The 21,176-nt window shown below is 43.1% G+C and overlaps 1 protein-coding gene across 1 annotated transcript in view; it reads left to right on the top strand.

Annotated features, from left to right (window-relative positions):
* The first annotated feature begins 20,496 nt into the window (after positions 1-20,496).
* LOC132870029 (receptor-type tyrosine-protein phosphatase eta-like) overlaps positions 20,497-21,176 on the top strand; it is a 69,974-nt gene continuing 69,294 nt past the window's right edge. Inside the window, exon 1 of the mRNA XM_060903573.1 lies at positions 20,497-20,944. Within this exon, the coding sequence (XP_060759556.1) occupies positions 20,879-20,944 (66 nt within the window). The 5' untranslated portion in view covers positions 20,497-20,878. The remainder of the gene's footprint in view (positions 20,945-21,176) is intronic.

The raw sequence follows: 21,176 nt of genomic DNA on the forward strand, positions 1-21,176 counted from the left end.
GAGTGACGGCCACAAGTCCCAAAAAATGGCAGGCAAAACTGTAATCCAAGAAACATAAATAAATTCCAGGAACAGAGTGTAAGCATGAACAAAAACATGAGCTAGACAAAACTTACAGCAAGTATTTATCCACACTGGGTGAATCGCTTCAGTGTGTTTATCTAGAGTGGCTGATAACAAACATGTAGCAGGTGTGCTAACGCAGCATGGGGAGAATGGGGGAATGCAGAGTGGAGTGCAAAGGTGCAGATTAGGATCTGGGAGGTCCAGGCTGGTTCATGACAGTACCCCCCCTATGGACGCCTCTGGGCATCCTAGACAGGGCTCCTGGGTCCTTGCGGTGGAAATCCCTGATGAACGCAGGGTTGAGGATGAAACACGCCGGCACCCAACACCTCTCCTCTGGCCCATAGCCCTCCCAGTCGACCAGATACTGTAGCCCCGACCTCTTTGATGGACCTTTAGTACAAGCCCGATTCCAAAAAAGTTGGGACAAAGTACAAATTGCAAATAAAAACGGAATGCAATGATGTGGAAGTTTCAAAATTCCATATTTTATTCAGAATAGAACATAGATGACATATTAAATGTTTAAACTGAGAAAATGTATCATTTAAAGAGAAAAATTAGGTGATTTTAAATTTCATGACAACAACACATCTCAAAAAGGTTGGGACAAGGCCATGTTTACCACTGTGAGACATCCCCTTTTCTCTTTACAACAGTCTGTAAACGTCTGGGGACTGAGGAGACAAGTTGCTCAAGTTTAGGGATAGGAATGTTAACCCATTCTTGTCTAATGTAGGATTCTAGTTGCTCAACTGTCTTAGGTCTTTTTTTGTCATATCTTCCGTTTTATGATGCGCCAAATGTTTTCTATGGGTGAAAGATCTGGACTGCAGTCTGGCCAGTTCAGTACCCGGACCCTTCTTCTACGCAGCCATGATGCTGTAATTGATGCAGTATGTGGTTTGGCATTGTCATGTTGGAAAATGCAAAGTCTTCCCTGAAAGAGACGTCATCTGGATGGGAGCATATGTTGCTCTAGAACCTGGATATACCTTTCAGCATTGATGGTGTCTTTCCAGATGTGTAAGCTGCCCATGCCACACGCACTAATGCAACCCCATACCATCAGAGATGCAGGCTTCTGAACTGAGTGCTGATAACAACTTGGGTCGTCCTTCTCCTCTTTAGTCCGAATGACACGGCGTCCCTGATTTCCATAAAGAACTTCAAATTTTGATTTGTCTGACCACAGAACAGTTTTCCACTTTGCCACAGTCCATTTTAAATGAGCCTTGGCCCAGAGAAGACATTTGCGCTTCTGGATCATGTTTAGATACGGCTTCTTCTTTGAACTATAGAGTTTTAGCTGGCAACGGCAGATGGCACAGTGAATTGTGTTCACAGATAATGTTCTCTGGAAGTATTCCTGAGCCCATTTTGTGATTTCCAATACAGAACCTGCCTGTATGTGATGCAGTGCCGTCTAAGGGCCCGAAGATCATGGGCACCCAGTATGGTTTTCTGGCCTTGACCCTTAAGCACAGAGATTCTTCCAGATTCTCTGAATCTTTTGATGATATTATGCACTGTAGATGATGATATGTTCAAACTCTTTGCACTTTTACACTGTCAAACTCCTTTCTGATATTGCTCCACTATTTGTCGGCACAGAATTAGGGGGATTGGTGATCCTCTTCCCATCTTTACTTCTGAGAGCCGCTGCCACTCCAAGATGCTCTTTTTATACCCAGTCATGTTAATGACCTATTGCCAATTGACCTAATGAGTTGCAATTTGGTCCTCCAGCTGTTCCTTTTTTGTACCTTTAACTTTTCCAGCCTCTTATTGCCCCTGTCCCAACTTTTTTGAGATGTGTTGCGGTCATGAAATTTCAAATGAGCCAATATTTGTCATGAAATTTCAAAATGTCTCACTTTCGACATTTGATATGTTGTCTACATTCTATTGTGAATACAATATTAGTTTTTGAGATTTGTAAATTATTGCATTCCATTTTTATTTACAATTTGTACTTTGTCCCAACTTTTTTGGAATCGGGGTTGTAGTTTCCTGACAGTGTAGGCCTCCCCTCCATCAACAATCCTGGGAGGAGGAGGGGTCTTGGAAGGGAAGAGACAAGGGGCTAGAGACCAGGGGTCTCAGTTGAGAGACATGAAAAGATGAGTGGAGCTGCTGCATAGACCCGGGTAATGCCAATCTAACAGTCGTGGGGTTAATGACCTTAGAAATTGGGAAGGGGCCAAAAACCTGGGGGCCAGCTTGCGTGAGGGGACCCTGAGAGGCCGTTTTGCTGTGGAAAGCATGACCTTTTGTCCTGGGTGGTAAACAGGAATCAGCCTGTGATGCCAATCTGCTATCCTTTTGGATGCATGATTGGCATGTAATAGGTGACATCTGGCATGTGCCCAAACTCTGTGGCAGTGTTCGACAAAGGCTTGGGCTGAAGGAACAGATGCCTCCTCCTCCTGTTCGGGGAAAAGAGGGGGCTGGTAACCAAGGCAACACTAGAAGGGGGTCAGCTCGGTGGATGATGAGTGAAGGCTGTTCTGGGTGTATTCAATCCAAGGGAGTGCCTGGCTCCAGGGAGATGAATCACCGGACATTAGGCACCAAAGAGCAACCTCCAGCTTCTGTTTGGTGCACTCTGTCTACCCATTAGTCTGGGGGTGGTAACCTGAGAAGAGGCTGGGGGTGGCCCCAATGAGCTTGCAGAACTCTTTCCAGAAGTGACCAGAGATCTGGGGGCCTCTGTTGGACACAATGTCCATAGGCAGACCATGAATCCAAAACACATGGTAAATAAACAGTTCCGCTGTCTCTTTAGTTGAAGGCAGCTTAGGGAAGGGAACAAAGTGAGCCACCTTAGAGAAGCGATCGATGATTGTCATGATGCAAGTATTGCCCTTGGAGCTGGAGAGGCCAATGACAAAATCCACCACAACGTGGGACCAAGGACGGCAAGGTACAAGTAGGGATATTAATAGTCTGGCAGCAGGTTGCTTGCTAGTCTTGTTCCTGGGACAGATGTCACAGGCTGCCACAAAGGTCCTAATGACTTGCCACATGGTTGGCCAACAGAAGCATTGCCTGAGGATGGCAAGGGTCTGGGCTGCCCCAGGGTGACAGGCTAGATGGGAGTTGTGCCCCCACTGAAGTACTTGGGAGCGCACACAAGGGGGCACATACAGATAGTTGGGTGAACCATTGTCTGGTCCTGGATTGCTGGACAGGGCATTTTGGACAGTAGTTTCTATGTCAAGTCGGACGGCAGCCACAAGGCAATGGCCAGGGAGGATGGGCTTAGTCGTGTCTTGCCGAGAGTCCAGAGAAAACTGCCTGGAAAGAGGATGGGCCCACAGGATGATCCAGAAGCTCTCCTCACCCTCTTTGAACAAGCAGTCAAGACGTGGGGGTGGCCACTTGAGCAGCGCGCGGTGCACCTCCTCCCGCTCCTGACTGGCGAGGTGCAGCTCGCAGCACAGCAGCTCCCTGCTGACAGCCAACTGGTGTATGCTGACTTGAAGAAAGCCATCCTGCTTCTGGATGCTGGCATTGGAGGAGGTCGGCCAGCCGTTTGCATTCAGCCAGCAACTCCGGGATGCCTGCTGGTGGTGGCTGAGGGCAAAAGATCGCGACGCCGATGAGATCATCAGCCTGGTGGCACTGGAACAGTTCATCTCTCGACTTCCAGAAGGAACAGCGGAATGGGTCCAGTGTCATTGCTTGGCATTGCTAGAATGAGCCATTGAGTTGGTGGAGGACCATCTGGAGGCGGCTCCAATGGCAGGCAGACAAAGCATCTCTCCTCACTTCTCCTCTCTCTCTCTGTTTTTCCCCCTCTGTCTCTCTTTCCCCTCCCCACCCCGTTCCCCCACCACAGAGGCGGCGGCCGGCTCCTCCCCAGCTGGCCCATCACACACGTGGTGTCCTCCCATCTCCCTCTTCCATGTCTGTGTTGTCTCCTCCTCAGGTGAGTGACTCCCATAACGCCGGTGCAGAGGGAAAACCTGGGCCAGTGTGCTGGTGTGGCGGGGAGTCGGAGCATCTCCAGAGTCAGAGCTCCACAAGGGAGGTGGGGGCTGTGATCCCGATCCCCGATGTGCCAGAGACCGCCCCCAATCGGGCCAGAACATATTGCATACCAGTAAGTGTTCAAGGGGATACATAGCACGCATTGGTGGATTACGGTTGTAATCAGACCTCAATTCACCAACGCCTGGAGCAAAGTGAGGCACTGGGGAGAGCATAAGCGGTGAAAGTGTTGTGTGTGCACGGGGATGTTCACAATTGTCCCTTAGTGTCTGTCTGTATTCTATTTCAGGGCCAAATGCATAGAATAAAGGCGGCAGTTAATCCTCGTCTCACCCACTCATTGATTTTGGGTACTGATTGACCAGGGTTTAAAAAGCTGATGGAACATTTAACATGTAGTTAAATGTTAAACAAGTATTTGGCCCATGTCTGCCGTATGGAAAATGACGCAATACAAAAGCAAGTTCTGTTTGACAGACACACTTCAAATAGACTTTGGAGAATAGTTGAAGACCTTCTGGGAGTGGACCAGCAACAAGCAAGTAAAGCAATGATGGGAAAAATGAACTTCAAGTGTCTATTGGAACAACGATTCCAATGACACACCCCAAGGCCGATCTCATGCCATGAGGGAAAATATGATGATGATGATGTGGGTCTTGCACTAGTATGTCACAGGAAGATCCCAGTGTGGCATTGACTGGAGAAGCTGTCACAGAGCTGCCTATGTCAGCACCGCATCAGAGCAACACGAGGAGTGAGGAGCACCCCACTCCTCCTCCCTCTCTTGGGGATTCCCTTGAGGATTTCCCGTTAGAGCAGTCGCAAGATGGGACTCTGCGGCATGCATTTGATCAAGTGAGAGTAATCGATGGTCAAACCCTTCAGCCAAGCATGACACTGGCCTTCCCTTATTTTGCTATTATTAAAGATTGATTGTACTGAGTGAGGCAGGACACTCAAACTGGTGAACAAATAACCCAATTATTAATCCCAAAGAACCGTAGGGAACTTGTATTCCATGCAGCTCACTTTAATCCCATGGCTGGACACTTGGGGCAGGATAAAACACTAGCCTGAATAATAGCCGGTTATATTGTCCAGGGATTCGCGGGGATGTCTGTCAGTGGTGTGCGACATGCCACGAATGCCAATTAGTAAATCCCATGGCCACTCCAAAAGCCCCTTTGTGCCCTTTAATCGAGACCCCATTTGAGCAAATTGGGATGGATCTCATCGGGCCATTAGATCGGTCAGCATGGGGATATCGCTTTATTTTAGTTCTGGTGGACTATGCAACATGATATCCGGAAGCAGTGCCTCTCCGCAATATCTCAGCACACAGTATTGCGGAAGCACTCTTCTGTATTACCTCCCAGGTCAGGATTCCAAAAGAAACCCTACAGACCAAGGCACTACATTTATGTCAAGCACACTGCATGAACTGTATGCGTTACTGGGAATTAAGTCTATCTGCACCATTGTCTATCACCCACAAGCAGATGGCTTAGTGGAGCATTTTAATCAAACACTCAAAAACATAACTCGGAAATTTGTAAGTGAAGATACACGTAATTGGGATGAGTGGCTTGAGCCCTTGTTATTTGCAGTATGAGAGGTCCCGCAAGCCTCCACGGGGTTCCCTCCATTTGAATTGTTATATGGGCATAAGCCACATGGCATTTTGGATGTGCTATGAGAAAATTGGGAGGAGGGACCTTCACCTAGCAAAAATGAAATTCAGTATGTTCTTGACTTGCGCGCAAAACTCCACACCCTCACGCACTTAACCCAGGAAAATTCATGGCAGGCACAAGAATGTCAAATCTGACTGTATGACAAGGGCATGCACCTTAGAGAGTTCATGTCAGGAGACAAAGTACTCGTATTATTGCTCACGTTGAGTTCTAAATTAATCACCAAGTGGCAAGGGCCCTTCAAGGTTACATGGCGAGTTGTGGACGTCAACTATGAGGTAAGGTGAGCGGATAGGGGCGGGGCATTGCAAATCTACCACCTCAACCTTTTAAGATGCTGGAATGAGGGGGTCCCCATGGCGTTGGTGTTGGTAGTTCCAGAGAAGGCAATGCTGGGGCCTGAGGTAAAAAAGGTAACATCTCAAAGCACTCCAGTCCCCTGTGGAGACCACCTCTCATTGATCCAACTCACAGAGGTAGCCAAGTTGCAAGAGGAATTTTCCAACATGTTCTCACCCCTACCTGGCTGCATCCACCTCATAGAACACCACATTGAGACGCCCCCCGGGGTGGTGGTGCGTAGCCGCCCTTACCGCTTGCCCAAACACAAAAAAAGGTGGTTCAGGACAAACTCAAGGGCATGCTCAAGATGGGCATAATTGAGGAGTCCCACAGTGACTGGAGCAGTCCAGTGGTGCTGGTTCCCAAGACTGACGGTCGGTTTGGTTCTGTGTGGACTATAGAAAGGTCAACGCGGTGTCTAAATTTGACACATACCCAATGCCTCGCATTGATGAGTTGCTCGATCGGTTAGGCTCTGCTCGCTCTTATTCGACACTGGTTTAACAAAGAGATATTGGTAGATCCCCTTGACTCCTCTATCCTGAGAAAAAAACGGCCTTTTCCACACCATTTGGGTTACACCAATTTATCACGCTTCCTTTTGGGTTGTTTGGGGCTCCCGCTACGTTCCAGTGGCTCATGGACAGGATCCTCCGCCCTCATGCCGCCTACACCGCCACCTAACTCGATGATATCATTATCTATAGCAGCCTTTCTCAACCGGGGTGCCGCAGCACCCTGGGGTGCCGTCTGCCTTCGTTAGGGGTGCCGTCAAAAAATTATATATTCTAACATTGAAATAAATAAATAGAGTTAAAATTCCAAAAAATGATAGTTACATTAATGCAGATCATCGCAGCCTCGTGCATTATCAAAATTTGTCTCACGGCCCCCTTTCCCATGTCACAACGTCACTGCCGGGATCAGCGTATGGTCAGCGTGACTGCGTATATTTTATATGGGGGTGTCTTGAGAATTTGCATACTTCTGAAGGGTGCCGTGACTGATAAAAGGTTGAGAAACGCTGATCTATAGCCATGATTGGCTGAGGCACCTGGAACATCTGAGGGCTGTTCTAAAGTCGCTGAGGCGTGCGGGCCTCACAGCTAACCTGAAAAAGTGTGGAATTGGGTGGAAGTATGGTATCTGGGGTTCCACTTGGGTCATGGGCAGGTGCATCCCCAAATTAATAAGACTGCAGAGATTGCGGCCTGCCCGAGGCCCAAGACCAAAAAGGGGGTGAGACAGTTCCTGGGGCTGGCTGGCTATTATCATAAGTTTATACCTAATTATTCAGATGTCACCAGCCCATTAACCGATCTCACTAAAAAGGGGGCTCCAGATCCAGTCCAGTGGACGGAGCAGTGCTAACAAGCGTTCTTGAAGGTAAAAGCTGCACTGTGTGGGGGGTCACTTTTGCACTCCCCCAACTTCTCTCTCCCCTTTATTTTGCAGACTGACGCATCGAACAGAGGGCTGGGGGCCGTTTTGTCCCAGAATGTGGAGGGCGAGGAGCGCCCCGTGCTGTACATCAGCCATAAACTCTCGATGCATGAAAGCAAGTGCAGCATCATCGAAAAAGAGTGCCTTGCCATCAAGTGGGCGGTCCTTGCCCTCCGATACTACCTGCTGGGGCACCCTTTCACCCTCTGTTCAGACCACGCGCCCCTCCAGTGGCTCCACTGCATGAACGATGTCAATGCGCGGATCACCCGTTGGTATCTTGCCCTCCAGCCATTTAAGTTCTAGGTGGTCCACAGGATGGGGGTGCAGATGGTGGTGGCGGACTTCCTGTCCCATCAGGGGATGAGTCTGCTTCAGGCCGGACAGCTCCCCGGCCTGAGTCTGAGATTTAACCCTCCTCTTGTGTTCGGGTCGCCACTGACCCGTTTTAGTTTTTAAACATGTAAAACAACCACTTAATGTTAATTTATTACATCAAGGCTTTTTGACTTTGCCAGGAATCTCTAGTAGAACAAAATAGAAAAAGAAATTTTTGTTTTCCTAAATCTGAAAATGGTCTAGAAAAAAATATAATACTTATGTGCAGTTGTTTCTGTATGCGATGGGCTACTTCACGACAAAATAATTACAGCTTGGGCTTAGAGGGCAAACAATACATTTTCACTCGATTCATGTGTTACCTGGCTGGTGGGGCAGGGGAAGAGCTGACTGACTGCCCGATGTGTTGTCTGTGCTACGACAAGGCCGTGGCTTCCAGGACGCTATGCTGCTGCAACCTCACATTGAATGCACTGCACGCTTGTTCACGTGACAGAGCAAGAGAGACAGAGGTCCGGTGTGTGTGCGGAGGGGGCACACATCGGGACATTATTTTCACACACGCTTTTAATGCCGTGGCTCTTCTAAAAGATCATGTCGACATTGGCCTCAGTAAACTGTAAAAAAAAAAATTCAAAAGGGCACTTTTTTGGACAGAGGGCAGAGGGGCAGGTGCTTGAGCACCACCTCGTGTCTATCTGTGCACGCCACTGGTCCCAAGTCTTTCCACTCTCATTACAGGCATCTAGCAGACGCTCCTATCCATAGCAACATACCACAAGTTTTACCTAATCTGCATGTCTTTGAAGTGGGAGGAAACCCATGCAGACATGGGTAGAACATGCAAACTCCACACAGAAAGGCATCCATCGGCTATGAGAGTCGAACCTGTAACCTTCTTGCTATGAGGCAACAGGACTAACCACTGCACCACCGTGCCACCTACAAAGACAACATATCATACAGTATTTATGATACTTTATGCGTTATTTATGCAAATAGCTATTTATGTAAATAACAGCATTTATGATAATTTATGCAATATTTATGCACTCTCCTCTACAAAGACAACATATCAAATGTGGAAACTGAAAGATTTTATTATTGTTTTGTATTGTGAATTTGATGACAGCCACATGTTTCAAAATAGTTGGAACAGAAGCATGTTTACCACTGTGTTGCATCACTACTACTATTAACAGCACTCTGTCAGTGTTTGGGAACTGAGGAGACCGATCACTGTAGTTTTGAAAGTGAAATGTTGTCCCATTTTTGCAGATATACAATTTCAGTTGCTCAACAGTTCTGGGTCTTCATAATGCAGCAAATGTTTTCAATGGGAGACAGGTCTGGACTGAAGGCAGGCCAGTTTAGTACCCAGAATCTTTTACTGTGGAATCATGCAGGTGTAATAGTATGTGCAGAATGTGATTTGGCATCATCTTGCTGAAATAAGCAAGGTCTTCCCTGACAAACATGTCATCTGGATGGCAGCATATTGCTCCAAAACCTGTATATATCTTTCAGTATTACTGGTGCCTTCCCACATATGCAAGCTACCCATGTCATGTGCACTAATGGATGGTCCCTCTCCTCTTTAGCTTATACGACGTGGTGTCCATGATTTAAATAAATAAATAAATAATAATAATTGATTGATTGATTGATTGATTGATTGATTGATTGATTGATTGATTGATTGATTGATTACAATATATACTACTTACATCATTTTTAGAAGTATTACTATAAGCAAAAATAATGACCCAAATATAATAATAATAATAATAATAATAATAATAATAATAATACAAAACAGATAAGGTAAAATTGACCCAGAGTGGATTCTATCTAATAGCTTGGGTTGTCTTCAACAGAGCTGTTTTTAGAGTGCAATATTTAGCTGCATTAGGATGTCAGCACATCTAAAATTAACTTCCCGTCACTGCCAAACTACAAGGAAGATATAAAACAAAACTTGTTCTTATGCTTCTTCCTTTTTTATGCTGTCATGTGAGGTTTTGCAAGTGAATTTCAAATCTTTCCAGATCATTAACTAGGTGAAGTGTTAATGATCTAGAGGGGGTGAGTTACTTATCTACAGAAAGTCTGATACCTTGCAGCTTTGGCCACTGCTCTCTTTCATGATGAAAGTGATGTTGAATAGCTATCTGGAAAGATGAGTGAAGAAAATGAAATCACTAGTATCGGAGTTAAAAAGTCCCCCCCCCCCCCATGCTGTCTCTTGAATAAGTCATCCTGATCACAAATGGTTGTTGAAGACACAATGTAGCCAGTAGCTTTGCCATTAACATGTCCTTCTGGCACACTTATGTTGCCTTTGGCTTTGAATGCTATAGTACCCTGGAGGACATTTAGCTAAAAATTGATGTGAGAAAACCACAATACTCCCAACAGATCTTATGTACACTAGTGCATTATGGTGATCTACTTTTTTTTTTATCATTCTTGAGTTTTAAATGTTTGTTAGTCTCAATGGTAAGACTGTAGTCTAGATCTCATCTCATCTCATTATCTCTAGCCGCTTTATCCTGTTCCACAGGGTCGCAGGCAAGCTGGAGCCTATCCCAGCTGACTACGGACGAAAGGCGGGGTACACCCTGGACAAGTCGCCAGGTCATCACAGGGCTGACACATAGACAACCATTCACACTCACATTCACACCTACGGTCAATTTAGAGTCACCAGTTAACCTAACCTGCATGTCTTTGGACTGTGGGGGAAACCGGAGCACCCGGAGGAAACCCACGCGGACACGGGGAGAACATGCAAACTCCGCACAGAAAGGCCCTCGCCGGCCACGGGGCTCGAACCCGGACCTTCTTGCTGTGAGGCGACAGCGCTAACCACTACACCACCGTGCCGCCCCAATTTCTAAGTCATACATGCAATTCAAAACATTAAAAAATGGATTGTAATGAATGAGAGTGCAACCAGTTTGCATTTTAACTGTGTCCTGGAAGCACTAATTTGTGTGCATTTTGGCATGGTGTTTGTGCCTGACATCTCTGTTTACATGAAACCCACTAAGCAGACAGAGGAGGGGAGCTGGTCTTTATTGAAGGCTAATGACCTCTCATAAGCAGACGCACCCTCACCCAGGAGGATCAGACTAATGACATACAGTCACTCATATCTGTGGGGTCAGTGAAGGGTCCAGTGCTGACAGAGAGGTGAACGTTGATAAGGAGCTACTTCAACCATACTCTGCAAAACACCATGGTGACATAAATACATGTTGTTTGTGTTTCTACATCCGCTGTTTGTGCATAATTAGAATGATTTGCAGTCTCTGTAAATATTTCAAATCACAGGGGACCAAAACGACATCACAAGGATTCTGAACCCCATGAGAAGAAGTAATTATGTCGAACTTGAATGTTAAAATTGAATAAAGAAAGCATTTCATTCAGGAAGTATGGTTTTAAACAGTGGTAAAGCAGTTGTAAGAGTTTGTTATGAAGTCAGTATTAAATCTGTATAAAATGTATGTTTGCTGGTTAGATGTATTTTGTATTACGTAATGTCATCCACAGGACATAGGATTTGGGCCTAATTATAGCAAGACCTAAGCCAGAATGTACTGACAGCCAGATTTACTGTAAATAATGATAACCTTTGGGAGGAAAAATCCTTGCTGCATCACAAAGCATTTAGTTAAAGTTTAATACTGTGCCATGTTAATTCAAAATCAGAGATTAGTCAGGGATATTCCCAGTTGGAAATATTTTTTCCCCCTGCTCCATTATATTCTGTCAATTTACCCATGTCCTGAATTCTGTCATGTTTTCAAAAACAAGACCATAATGAATAATGAGGAGTAATAATAATCATTATTGTAATTAATAACTTTTCAAAAGCTTACAAACACATACCTTTACAGTTGAGTCATAGTTTAAAGAGGCTGTGGTGTTGTGCAGTTTTTTATAACGGAAGTTATGGAATGAGGAACTATTTGTGAGCTTCTGAAATCCTATGCACAACTCCTTTCTCACACCATTACTTTTGATGTTTCATGTGATGCTGCCTTTGTTTACTACAATGTGCTTGTTCCCTTTGTCCTAACACTTTATTCCAAACCTTTTGTTTAACTGGGGCTCTATATTAATTTTCTGTAATATTTTACAGTTATTGCTAACCTGTTTGTGAAAAATTACTCACATCACTTTCATTTTACTGTAAGTTACTTTCCATATCCATGTTCATTATGTATTCATCAATTTGATAATTAAACTGTTTAGTTCCAGAAGTGTTCCTGCAATGCTTTAAAAATGTCTAATGTAATAAGGGATTGCTTCCCCAGAACACTGTGATTACAAATCTTCTCTTCTAATGTATGAATGTGAGAGAAAAACTTTGTCAAAACGCCTAGAAAACTTGACAGACTGAACATTCTTGGAAGTTCCTATAACTTTAATTTTTATTTGGTAATAAAAAGATTAACAGATGAATGAAACCTGAAGGGAAGCACTGCATTAGAAAGTTAGTTAGCCTTTAATAAATGCATTACTGCATTAGTGCTACAGCGCCCTCCATGATTATTGGCACCTCTTGTAAAGATGAGTAAAAAGGGTTAGAAAAAATCTACCTTTTGGTGAAGTATCTTCATCTCACACTGAAAAAAAAAGAAAAATCCAACCTTTAGTTGAAATAAATTTATTCAGAGAAAAACAAATACCTCATCAAGAAATAATTATTTTCAACAAAACACTTGAACCATTATTATTGGCACCCCTGCATTTAATACTTTGTATGCCCTCCTTTTGCCAGTAAAACAGCACTGAGTCTTCTCCAATAACATTTTATAAGGTTGGAGATACAGGGCAGGGCATCTGAGACCATTCCTCTTTACACAACCTCTCCACATCATCCAGGGTCAGAGGCCCTCGCTTGTGCTCTCTCCTCTTCAGCTCACCCCACAGGTTTTCAATGGGGTTCAGGTCAGGAGACAGAGATGACTATTTTGTGTTGATTTGGACATATGCTTTGGATCATTGTCCAGCTGGAAGATCTAATAACGACCCAGTTTTAGTTCCCTAGGAGAGGCAGCCAGATTTTGATTTAAAGTATCCTGGTATTTCATGGAGTCCATGATTCCATGTACTTAAACAAGGCTTCCAGGGACTTTGGAGGAAAACAGCCCCAAAACATCACAGAACCATATTTTACAGTTGGGATCAGGTTCTTTTCGTTATAGCCATCCTCCTTTTTATGCCAAACCCACCTTGAGTGTTTCTTGCCAAAAAGCTCCATTTTTGTTACATCAGACCATAGAACACAGTTCCAGTCAAAGTTGTAGCAGCGTTTTGTGAACTTCAGGTGCTTACATTTGTGGTTAACTGAAAGAAGAGGCTTTTTTTCTGGCATAACTTCCAAATAATCTGTTGGCATGGGGGTGGTTTTGGAGACTTTTGGAAACCCCAAGATTTTACTTTTTCTTGTAATTCACCAACAGTGACCCTGGGGGATTATTTTACCTCTCTTACCATCTTCCTTACTGTATGTGGAGGCAAAAATAAACTTGGGTCAATTTGGGCAAGTTTGTAACAATTCCAGTTGGTGTCCATTTTGTTATTATTGCCCTAGGGTTTTTTGTTTGTTTCTTTGTTTGTTTGTTTGTTTGTTTGTTTGTTTTTAATAACCATTCCCTGACTTATGAAGGTCAACACACTTCTCCTTCATTTGGTTTGTGTGTTCTCTTATCTTTCCCATGTTGATGGATCACTAAGGGAATTTGGCCTCTGTGTCACCTTATATTTGTACCCCAGTTAATCAGGAAGTCAAGGATCACAGTTTGAAAGTTCCTACACACTCCAATCAACTCAAAAATGTACAATTTAAATGTGAAACATGCTTCAGTTACATTGTGTTCACTATAATTTCCAGGGGTGCCAGTAATAGTGGCACATGTGTTTTTGTTGAAAATAATTATTTATTGAGGAGGGGTTTGTTTTTCTCTGAGTAAATTTATTTCCATTAAAACTTGGATTTTTCTCATTTTTTCGGTGTGAGATGAAGCACCTTCAATAAAAGTAGATTTTTTTCTAACCCTTTTTAATAATATTTACAGTATCTGTAAAAACACATAGATTCTACTAGTTGCTTGTTCTTGTTATCTTCTTAACAAGAACATAACTGTTTTTTAATAGATAATTAATAACTAAACTTCCCAAAATATGAAACATCACCTCCTTCATTTGAGCTTTGGATTGGCAATGATGATATTGTTCTCAGTTCTCTGATCCTGGTGAAAATATAAATACAGCGCCCGCCACAATTATTGGCACCCCTCGTTAAGATATGTTCTTAGGCTTCTAATAAATTCTTTTTTTTTTTAAATAATATAGGACAACAATGCAAAAAAAGACAAAAATCCAACCTTTAATTCAAGTGCATTTATTCAGTGGGAAAAAAATATCCCACATTAAGAAATAATTCTTTTACATGAAACCATGTGTGCCACAATTATTGGCACCCCTGATGTTAATACTTTGTACAACTCCCTTTTGGCAACAAGACAGCACTTAATATTCTCCTATAACATTTCACAAGATGGGAGAATACAGAGAGAGGGATATTCGACCATTCCTCTTCCATTCCGGGGCCTTTGGAAAAGAAACAGGCCCACAGCATCACCGATCCTCCCCCATACTTCACAGTGGGCATGAGGTGCTTTTCTGCATACTCATCTTTTGTGATGAGTGTTTGTTGCCAAAAAGCTCTATCTTGGTCTCATCTGACCAAAGCACACGGTCCCAGTTGAAGTCAAGTCAAGTCAAGTTTATTTGTATAGCACTTTTAACAATAAACATTGTCACAAAGCAGCTTTACACAATTTGAACGACTTAAAACATGAGCTAATTTTATCCCTAATCTATCCCCAGTGAGCAAGCCTGTGGTGACGGTAGCAAGGAAAAACTCCCTTAGACAACATGAGGAAGAAACCTCGAGAGGAACCAGACTCAAAAGGGAACCCATCCTCATTTGGGCAACAACAGACAGCATGACTATAACATTAACAGTTTTAACAAGAAGTCAGTTTTGTTGATGTTATAAACTCTTCATTGATGGAAACTCGAGTGCAAAATTGTTCATGACAACTGCAGTCCTAAAGTTAGCAAGTCAACTGTAGTCCTCAGCCATAAAAGCATTACTGTAAGAGTCCAGAGTGTCCTCCAAGTGTGACTTTCAACTGTCCTCATGGGGCCATCCTCCACAGGAGCGATGCGATGAGACTCCAACCAGACACAGGGCACCAGGATGGATCAGGCAGGTCTGAGGAGCAGAAGAGGTCAGCATCTCGATCCCAGGACCAACATGTAACTCAGAGGGACAGATTTGGGGGGAGGGGGGAGAGAGAGGGAGAGAAAACACAGGTTGTTACATATGCCCAATGTCACCTGAATAAGAAGGAACAGTATACATATTGCACTGAGTACAAGCAGGGACTCCGGCAACTAACTATGACAGCATAACTAAAAGGGGAGAGCCAGAAGGTAACACAGGCATGAGGGAGCCCCAGGACATAAAGCAGCCAGCCACTACACCGTCAGCAAACTCGAGTGAGCAAGCGAGTGGGGACTGACAGCATCCATACATCCCAGTTTACCAAAACACTCTATGTCTGAGGACCCTCCAGATCTACTCCTTTACCTCATAAACACCATTAGCAAAAGGCTTGACTGAACAGATATGTTTTCAGCCTAGACTTAAACACTGAGACTGTGTCTGATTCCCGAACACTACTTGGAAGGCTGTTCTTTAACTGTGGGGCTTTGTAAGAAAAGGCTCTGCCCCCTGATGTACCGTAGCCTTCACTATACAAGGTACCAGCAGATAGCCTGCACCTTTTGATCTAAGTAGGTGTGGCGGGTCATAGAGGAGCAGAAGTTCACTCAGGTACTGTGGTGTGAGACCATTTAGTGCTTTAAAGGTCAATAGTAGTATTTTATAATCGATACGAAATTTGATTGGGAGCCAATGCAGTGTGGATAAGACAGGGGTGATGTGGTCATATTTTCTAGTTCTAGTAAGGACTCTTGCTGCTGCATTTTGAACTAACTGGAGCTTGTTTATGCATTTATTGGAACATCCAGACAGTAAGGCATTACAATAATCCAACCTGGAGGTAACAAAAGCATGAACTAGTTTTTCCACGTCACGTAGTGACATTAAATTTCTTACCTTAGCAATATTTCTGAGATGAAAGAAAGCTATCTGGGTAATGTTATCAATGTGAGTTTCGAATGAAAAACTGGGGTCAATAATCACTCCAAGGTCTTTTACTGCTGCACGTGAAGAAACAGAAAGGCCATCCAGAGTTACTGTGTAATCAGAAAACTTACTTCTAGCTGCATGTGGTCCTAGTACAAGTACTTCAGTTCTATTAAGCTGGTGTCTCTCGTCAGGTTTTGCAGAAACATACAACTGTGTGTCATCAGCATAACAGTGGAAACTAATACAATGTTTATGAATAATATCACCCAGAGGTAACATATATATAAAGAAAAAAGCAGTGGACCCAAGACAGAACCTTGTGGAACACCAAACTTTACCTCAGTATGTCTAGAAATCAGGGCTTTGAACCGGAATTTTTTTCCTATTGGTTCGTTCCGAACAGAAACGGAATTTTAACGTTTCCGGTTTTGGGTTCCACCATTAAATAGATGTTCCCGAACCGGTTAGAACAAAAAAATTTCGTTCCCGGAACGGTTAATTACGCTCCCTGTCAGCTGTTTAACAAATGGCTATAAAATTATGTCTCTGTCTCATCCAGCTTAAGCCAAATGTAGGCTAATTCTATTACAACCTTCATTAAATAAGACAAGAAATAATTCAAAACAATTATTATTTCAAATGTTGGCGATTTGGATTCTCAGTATGTCTTCCCAGCTACACAAACAGAAAAAGTGCCAAAAATGAAAGAGAATTCGTTTAGTGTGTTACCAAAGGCTAGTCAGGCCCTATAGAGGGCTACCGCATGACGTCACCGCGCCGCGAGATTTTGTTAGGCGCCATATTGGAAGTACACATCTATGCAAGTACACACATACATAAAACAAACTACAGCTGAAATGTAGCCAGGGCCGGTTCTGCCCTAATCTGGACCCGGGTGCAACATCGCGCAACCCCCCCCCAAAAAAACCACCAGTCTAAATCAGGACAACCATCACATAACTATAACTATAAACATTTTATATAAACTATTTTAACTAAATGGGCTATAATAAATAAGCCTGCAGGCCGCCACGGCGGGCTGCCTCAGAAAACTAACCATTCAATGACACAACTGAAAGCCTACAGCCACGGCGGGCTGCCTCAGAAAAGTAACCATTTGTCCTACCTTAAAACTCGTTTTGCATTTTCTGCCTCCTTTTTTGTATTTTCGACCCTCCGTTTATTTTCTTTCCTTTTCTGAAAACCCGATTTGTGTCCAGACATTTTGTTCTGCTACCAACGAACTAACTCGTCAGGTCTCGTCTCTCGAGCCCGCGATGATTCCCGTGGGAAGGGCAACAACTGATACATTTTTACAAACAGCCAATAGGGAGGTTGCATCGTTCAGACTCTTCTTTGCTCAGACACTCAGTAATTCACCTAGTATTCACTAGCAGTCCACCTTCCCGCTCTCTCCATTCAATCAGCGAACGTCACACAGGAAGTGAACCCCAGCGGGTCATAGAAACTTGCGCAGGAGAAGAATGACTATTTGTAGGCTACAGAAACTTTGAGGAACGAAATAAAAACCGGTATTAACCGGTTACCATTATTTTTAATAAGCGTTTCTGTTCCGGAACATAAAAAATAATAAAGTTTCTGGTTTCGTTTCTGTTCCATGTGAAATAGAAAAAGTTCCCGGTTTTCGTTTTCGTTCCTTGAACCGGTTCAAAGCCCTGCTAGAAATATCACCATTTATATCAACATACTGATAATGATCAGTTAAATAAGAGCTGAGCCAGGAGAGGGCCATTCCCTTAACTCCCACATTTTCTAGTCTATACAGAAGAATGGAATGATCAATGGTATCAAATGCTGCACTAAGGTCAAGCAGCACAAGTAGCGAGACACAGCCCTGATCAGACACCAACAGTAGGTCATTTACTACTTTAACCAAAGCTGTCTCTGTGTTATGATTAGGTCTAAATCCTGACTGATACATTTCATGGATGTTATTCCTATGTAAATATGAGCGTAACTGCTGTGCCACAGCTTTTTCAAGGATCTTGGAGATAAAGGGGAGGTTTGATATTGGCCGATAATTGGACAGCTGACAGGGATCAAGGTCAGGTTTTTTAATCAGGGGTTTGATAACTGCTAGTTTAAAGGATTTGGGTACATAGCCAATCATAAGAGAAGAATTTATTATTTTTAGAAGCGGTTCAATTACTTCAGGTATTATCTGTTTGAATAGATGTGTAGGTAAGGGATCTAGTACACAAGTTGAGGCTTTTGATGCCGAGATTAATGAAAGTAATTCAGTTTCTTTTAGGGGAGTAAAACATTCTAATTGATAATCTGATACAGTTATATTGTTAACTACAGGGTCACTTACATTGTCTGACCTTAAATTAGTAGATTGAATTTTTTGTCGGATATTCTCAATTTTGTCATTAAAAAATTCATGAAATCATTGCTACTACATACTACAGGTATGCATGTGTCTATAGTGGACTTATTCCTGGTTAATTTTGCTACAGTATTAAATAGGAATCTAGGATTATTTTTGTTATCTTCTATTAGGGAGGAGAGATAATGTTGATCTCGCAGCACTAAGAGCTTTTCTATACTTCAGGAAGCTCTCCTTCCACGCTAATTTGAACACTACCAATTTTGTTTGACGCCATTTATATTCCAATTTTTGAGTGGTCTGTTTAAATGTGCGAGTGTCATCATTATACCAGGGTGCTAATTTTTTGACTCTGACCATTTTCCTTTTAAGAGGAGCTACATTATCTAAGGTATGGCGGAATGTTGACTCTAAGCATTCAGTTGCTTGATCCACATCATATACCAGGGCAACAGGATGTGATGAATTACTAATTAAAGGTTCCTAGATACTCTGATCAACTTTATAAACTACAGTAGAAATGACAGAAATGCTTCAATTACATTTATTTTCTAGGAATTATGGGTACCAATAATTGTGGAACAGGTGATTTTATGAAAAATAATTATTTCTTAGTCAGGGATGTTTTCATTCATCTCATTATCTCTAGCTGCTTTATCCTGTTCTACAGGGTCGCAGGCAAGCTGGAGCCTATCCCAGCTGACTACGGGCGAGAGGTGGGGTACATCCTGGACAAGTCGCCAGGTCATCACAGGGCTGACACATAGACAACCATTCACACTCACTTTAGAGTCACCAGTTAACCTAACCTACATGTCTTTGGACTGTGGCGGAAACCGGAGCACCCGGAGGAAACCCACATGGACAACATGCAAACTCTGCACAGAAAGGCCCTCGCCAGCCACGGGGCTCAAACCCGGACCTTCTTGCTGTGAGGCAACAGCGCTAACCACTGCACCACCGTGCTGCCCAGGGATTTTTAATTTTTTTTTTAATTCGTTTGAGTTAAGGGTTACATTTTTCTACAATTTTCAGTGTGAGATTATGCTTCTGCAATACGAATTGAATTTATTTAAGACTTTTAACACATCTTAACCAGGGGTGCCAATAATTGTGGAGTGCGCTGTATGTCGTAAGCGCAAGTTCACGTTGCTGTATTCTCTTTTAATACTGTTGTTGTAACCAGAGAAGCATTAATTTTGTTTGTTTGTTCATTTCTTTTTCTTTTTTTTGCACACAACAATTATTCTGTGATTTTGGAAGACGAATAATATTTGAGTGATCATGTCTGCTGAATTGATGGGACTTTCTTGGAGTGTTTCCTACAGTTATGTACAGTATGTGGGGTTATATAAGCAGTTAAAATGGGTCATTTTGACCAGTAGCACTGGAAATGGAACAGGAAGTGTATGCTGCTAAACTCCGAAAAGAAAACGTGCAAAAGTAGCAGTGGTTTTCTGTCTCTGGGCTGCTATCTGCTCTGCATAACCTAGATATAACCTGAAAGGAGACCACAACAACTAACTGAAGTCATGTTTGTGGCCTGTTACTCACAGAAACCAGCAGTAGTTTCATATCATTTAACATTTTAGTAAACATTTAAGACTGTTTTAGACCTCGGTTGCTGGATTCTATTTTGGAAGGGAAAAACAAAAGGTTAAAGGTTAAACATCAGGATTTGATGTTTATATGATATGTCATTTTAGCTCATCCAGATGAGTGGAAAGTTGGGGGGGGGGGGGGAGCTTGAATGGCTCAGATGAATATGGTGGTATATAATTGCCTTGTTGCTCTTAAAATTAAACCTGTGCGGTGATCATAACCCTTCTTGGAAATTTGAGGACCCCTGGTATGGTATAGATGCTACTATATGGATGAAATTAAAAAACACAGCACTGAAACAGAGGTCATTATTGGTGTAATTCTTGGTGGTCTTTCAAAATAATGGGGTTTTTTTTCTTCAGCATGCACATGGCCTAACTTCCTTTTTAGCTGTGTCAAAGCCGCAGACACTGAGAGAGAAAGAGAGAGAGATGATTGTGCTATAGTGAGCTCTGTAGGCTTGTGACTGAGGAGGCGGAACTACTGCACACCACCAGGCCATCAGTAGTGACTACTTGGTGCCCGATGGCTGCTCCACCCAGTGCTGTAAATTCAAACAACTTTCTTCCTTTATCTCACTGTGATACCTGACACTCTCTTGGACGGTTTGTGGCTGCGAGTTTTGGTATTCTTTTATTTCCTTTTTTTATTGTTGATCTATTTGTTAATTATTTTTAGCGAACTTTTAAAACATTACCAGTACTTGAACTGTCTTGCGCTCGAGGCGGAGCGTCCTTACAGAAGGAGGTGAGTTCGCAGCAGGAGCAAACTTCTAACGGGACTTATGAGACCGAGACAGGCATCATGACCTGGCTTTCGTTAAGAATGTTACTCCTTGTGACTCTCTTCAGCTTCTGTCGGCTTAATCAGGTAGATATCTGTATTTTCTAATAACTTTGACAGTATTTTTCGGGTAAAAGGACTAGTGAACGATGGAGTGAAAAGTTTAAGTCTTGAACTGTGCACCTGTTCCGCCAGGTAGCGCACAGAGCTACATTCATCTACAACTCCATCACTGTTCATGATAAGGGTAAAATCAGTCACTTCAGACTTTTTTTTTCCCCCCTTACTTGAGAAAGTACTAGTTTTAATCCAGCAGGCT

The sequence above is a fragment of the Neoarius graeffei genome, chromosome 2 (genome assembly GCF_027579695.1).
Source record: "Neoarius graeffei isolate fNeoGra1 chromosome 2, fNeoGra1.pri, whole genome shotgun sequence".
Lineage (NCBI taxonomy): Eukaryota > Metazoa > Chordata > Actinopteri > Siluriformes > Ariidae > Neoarius > Neoarius graeffei.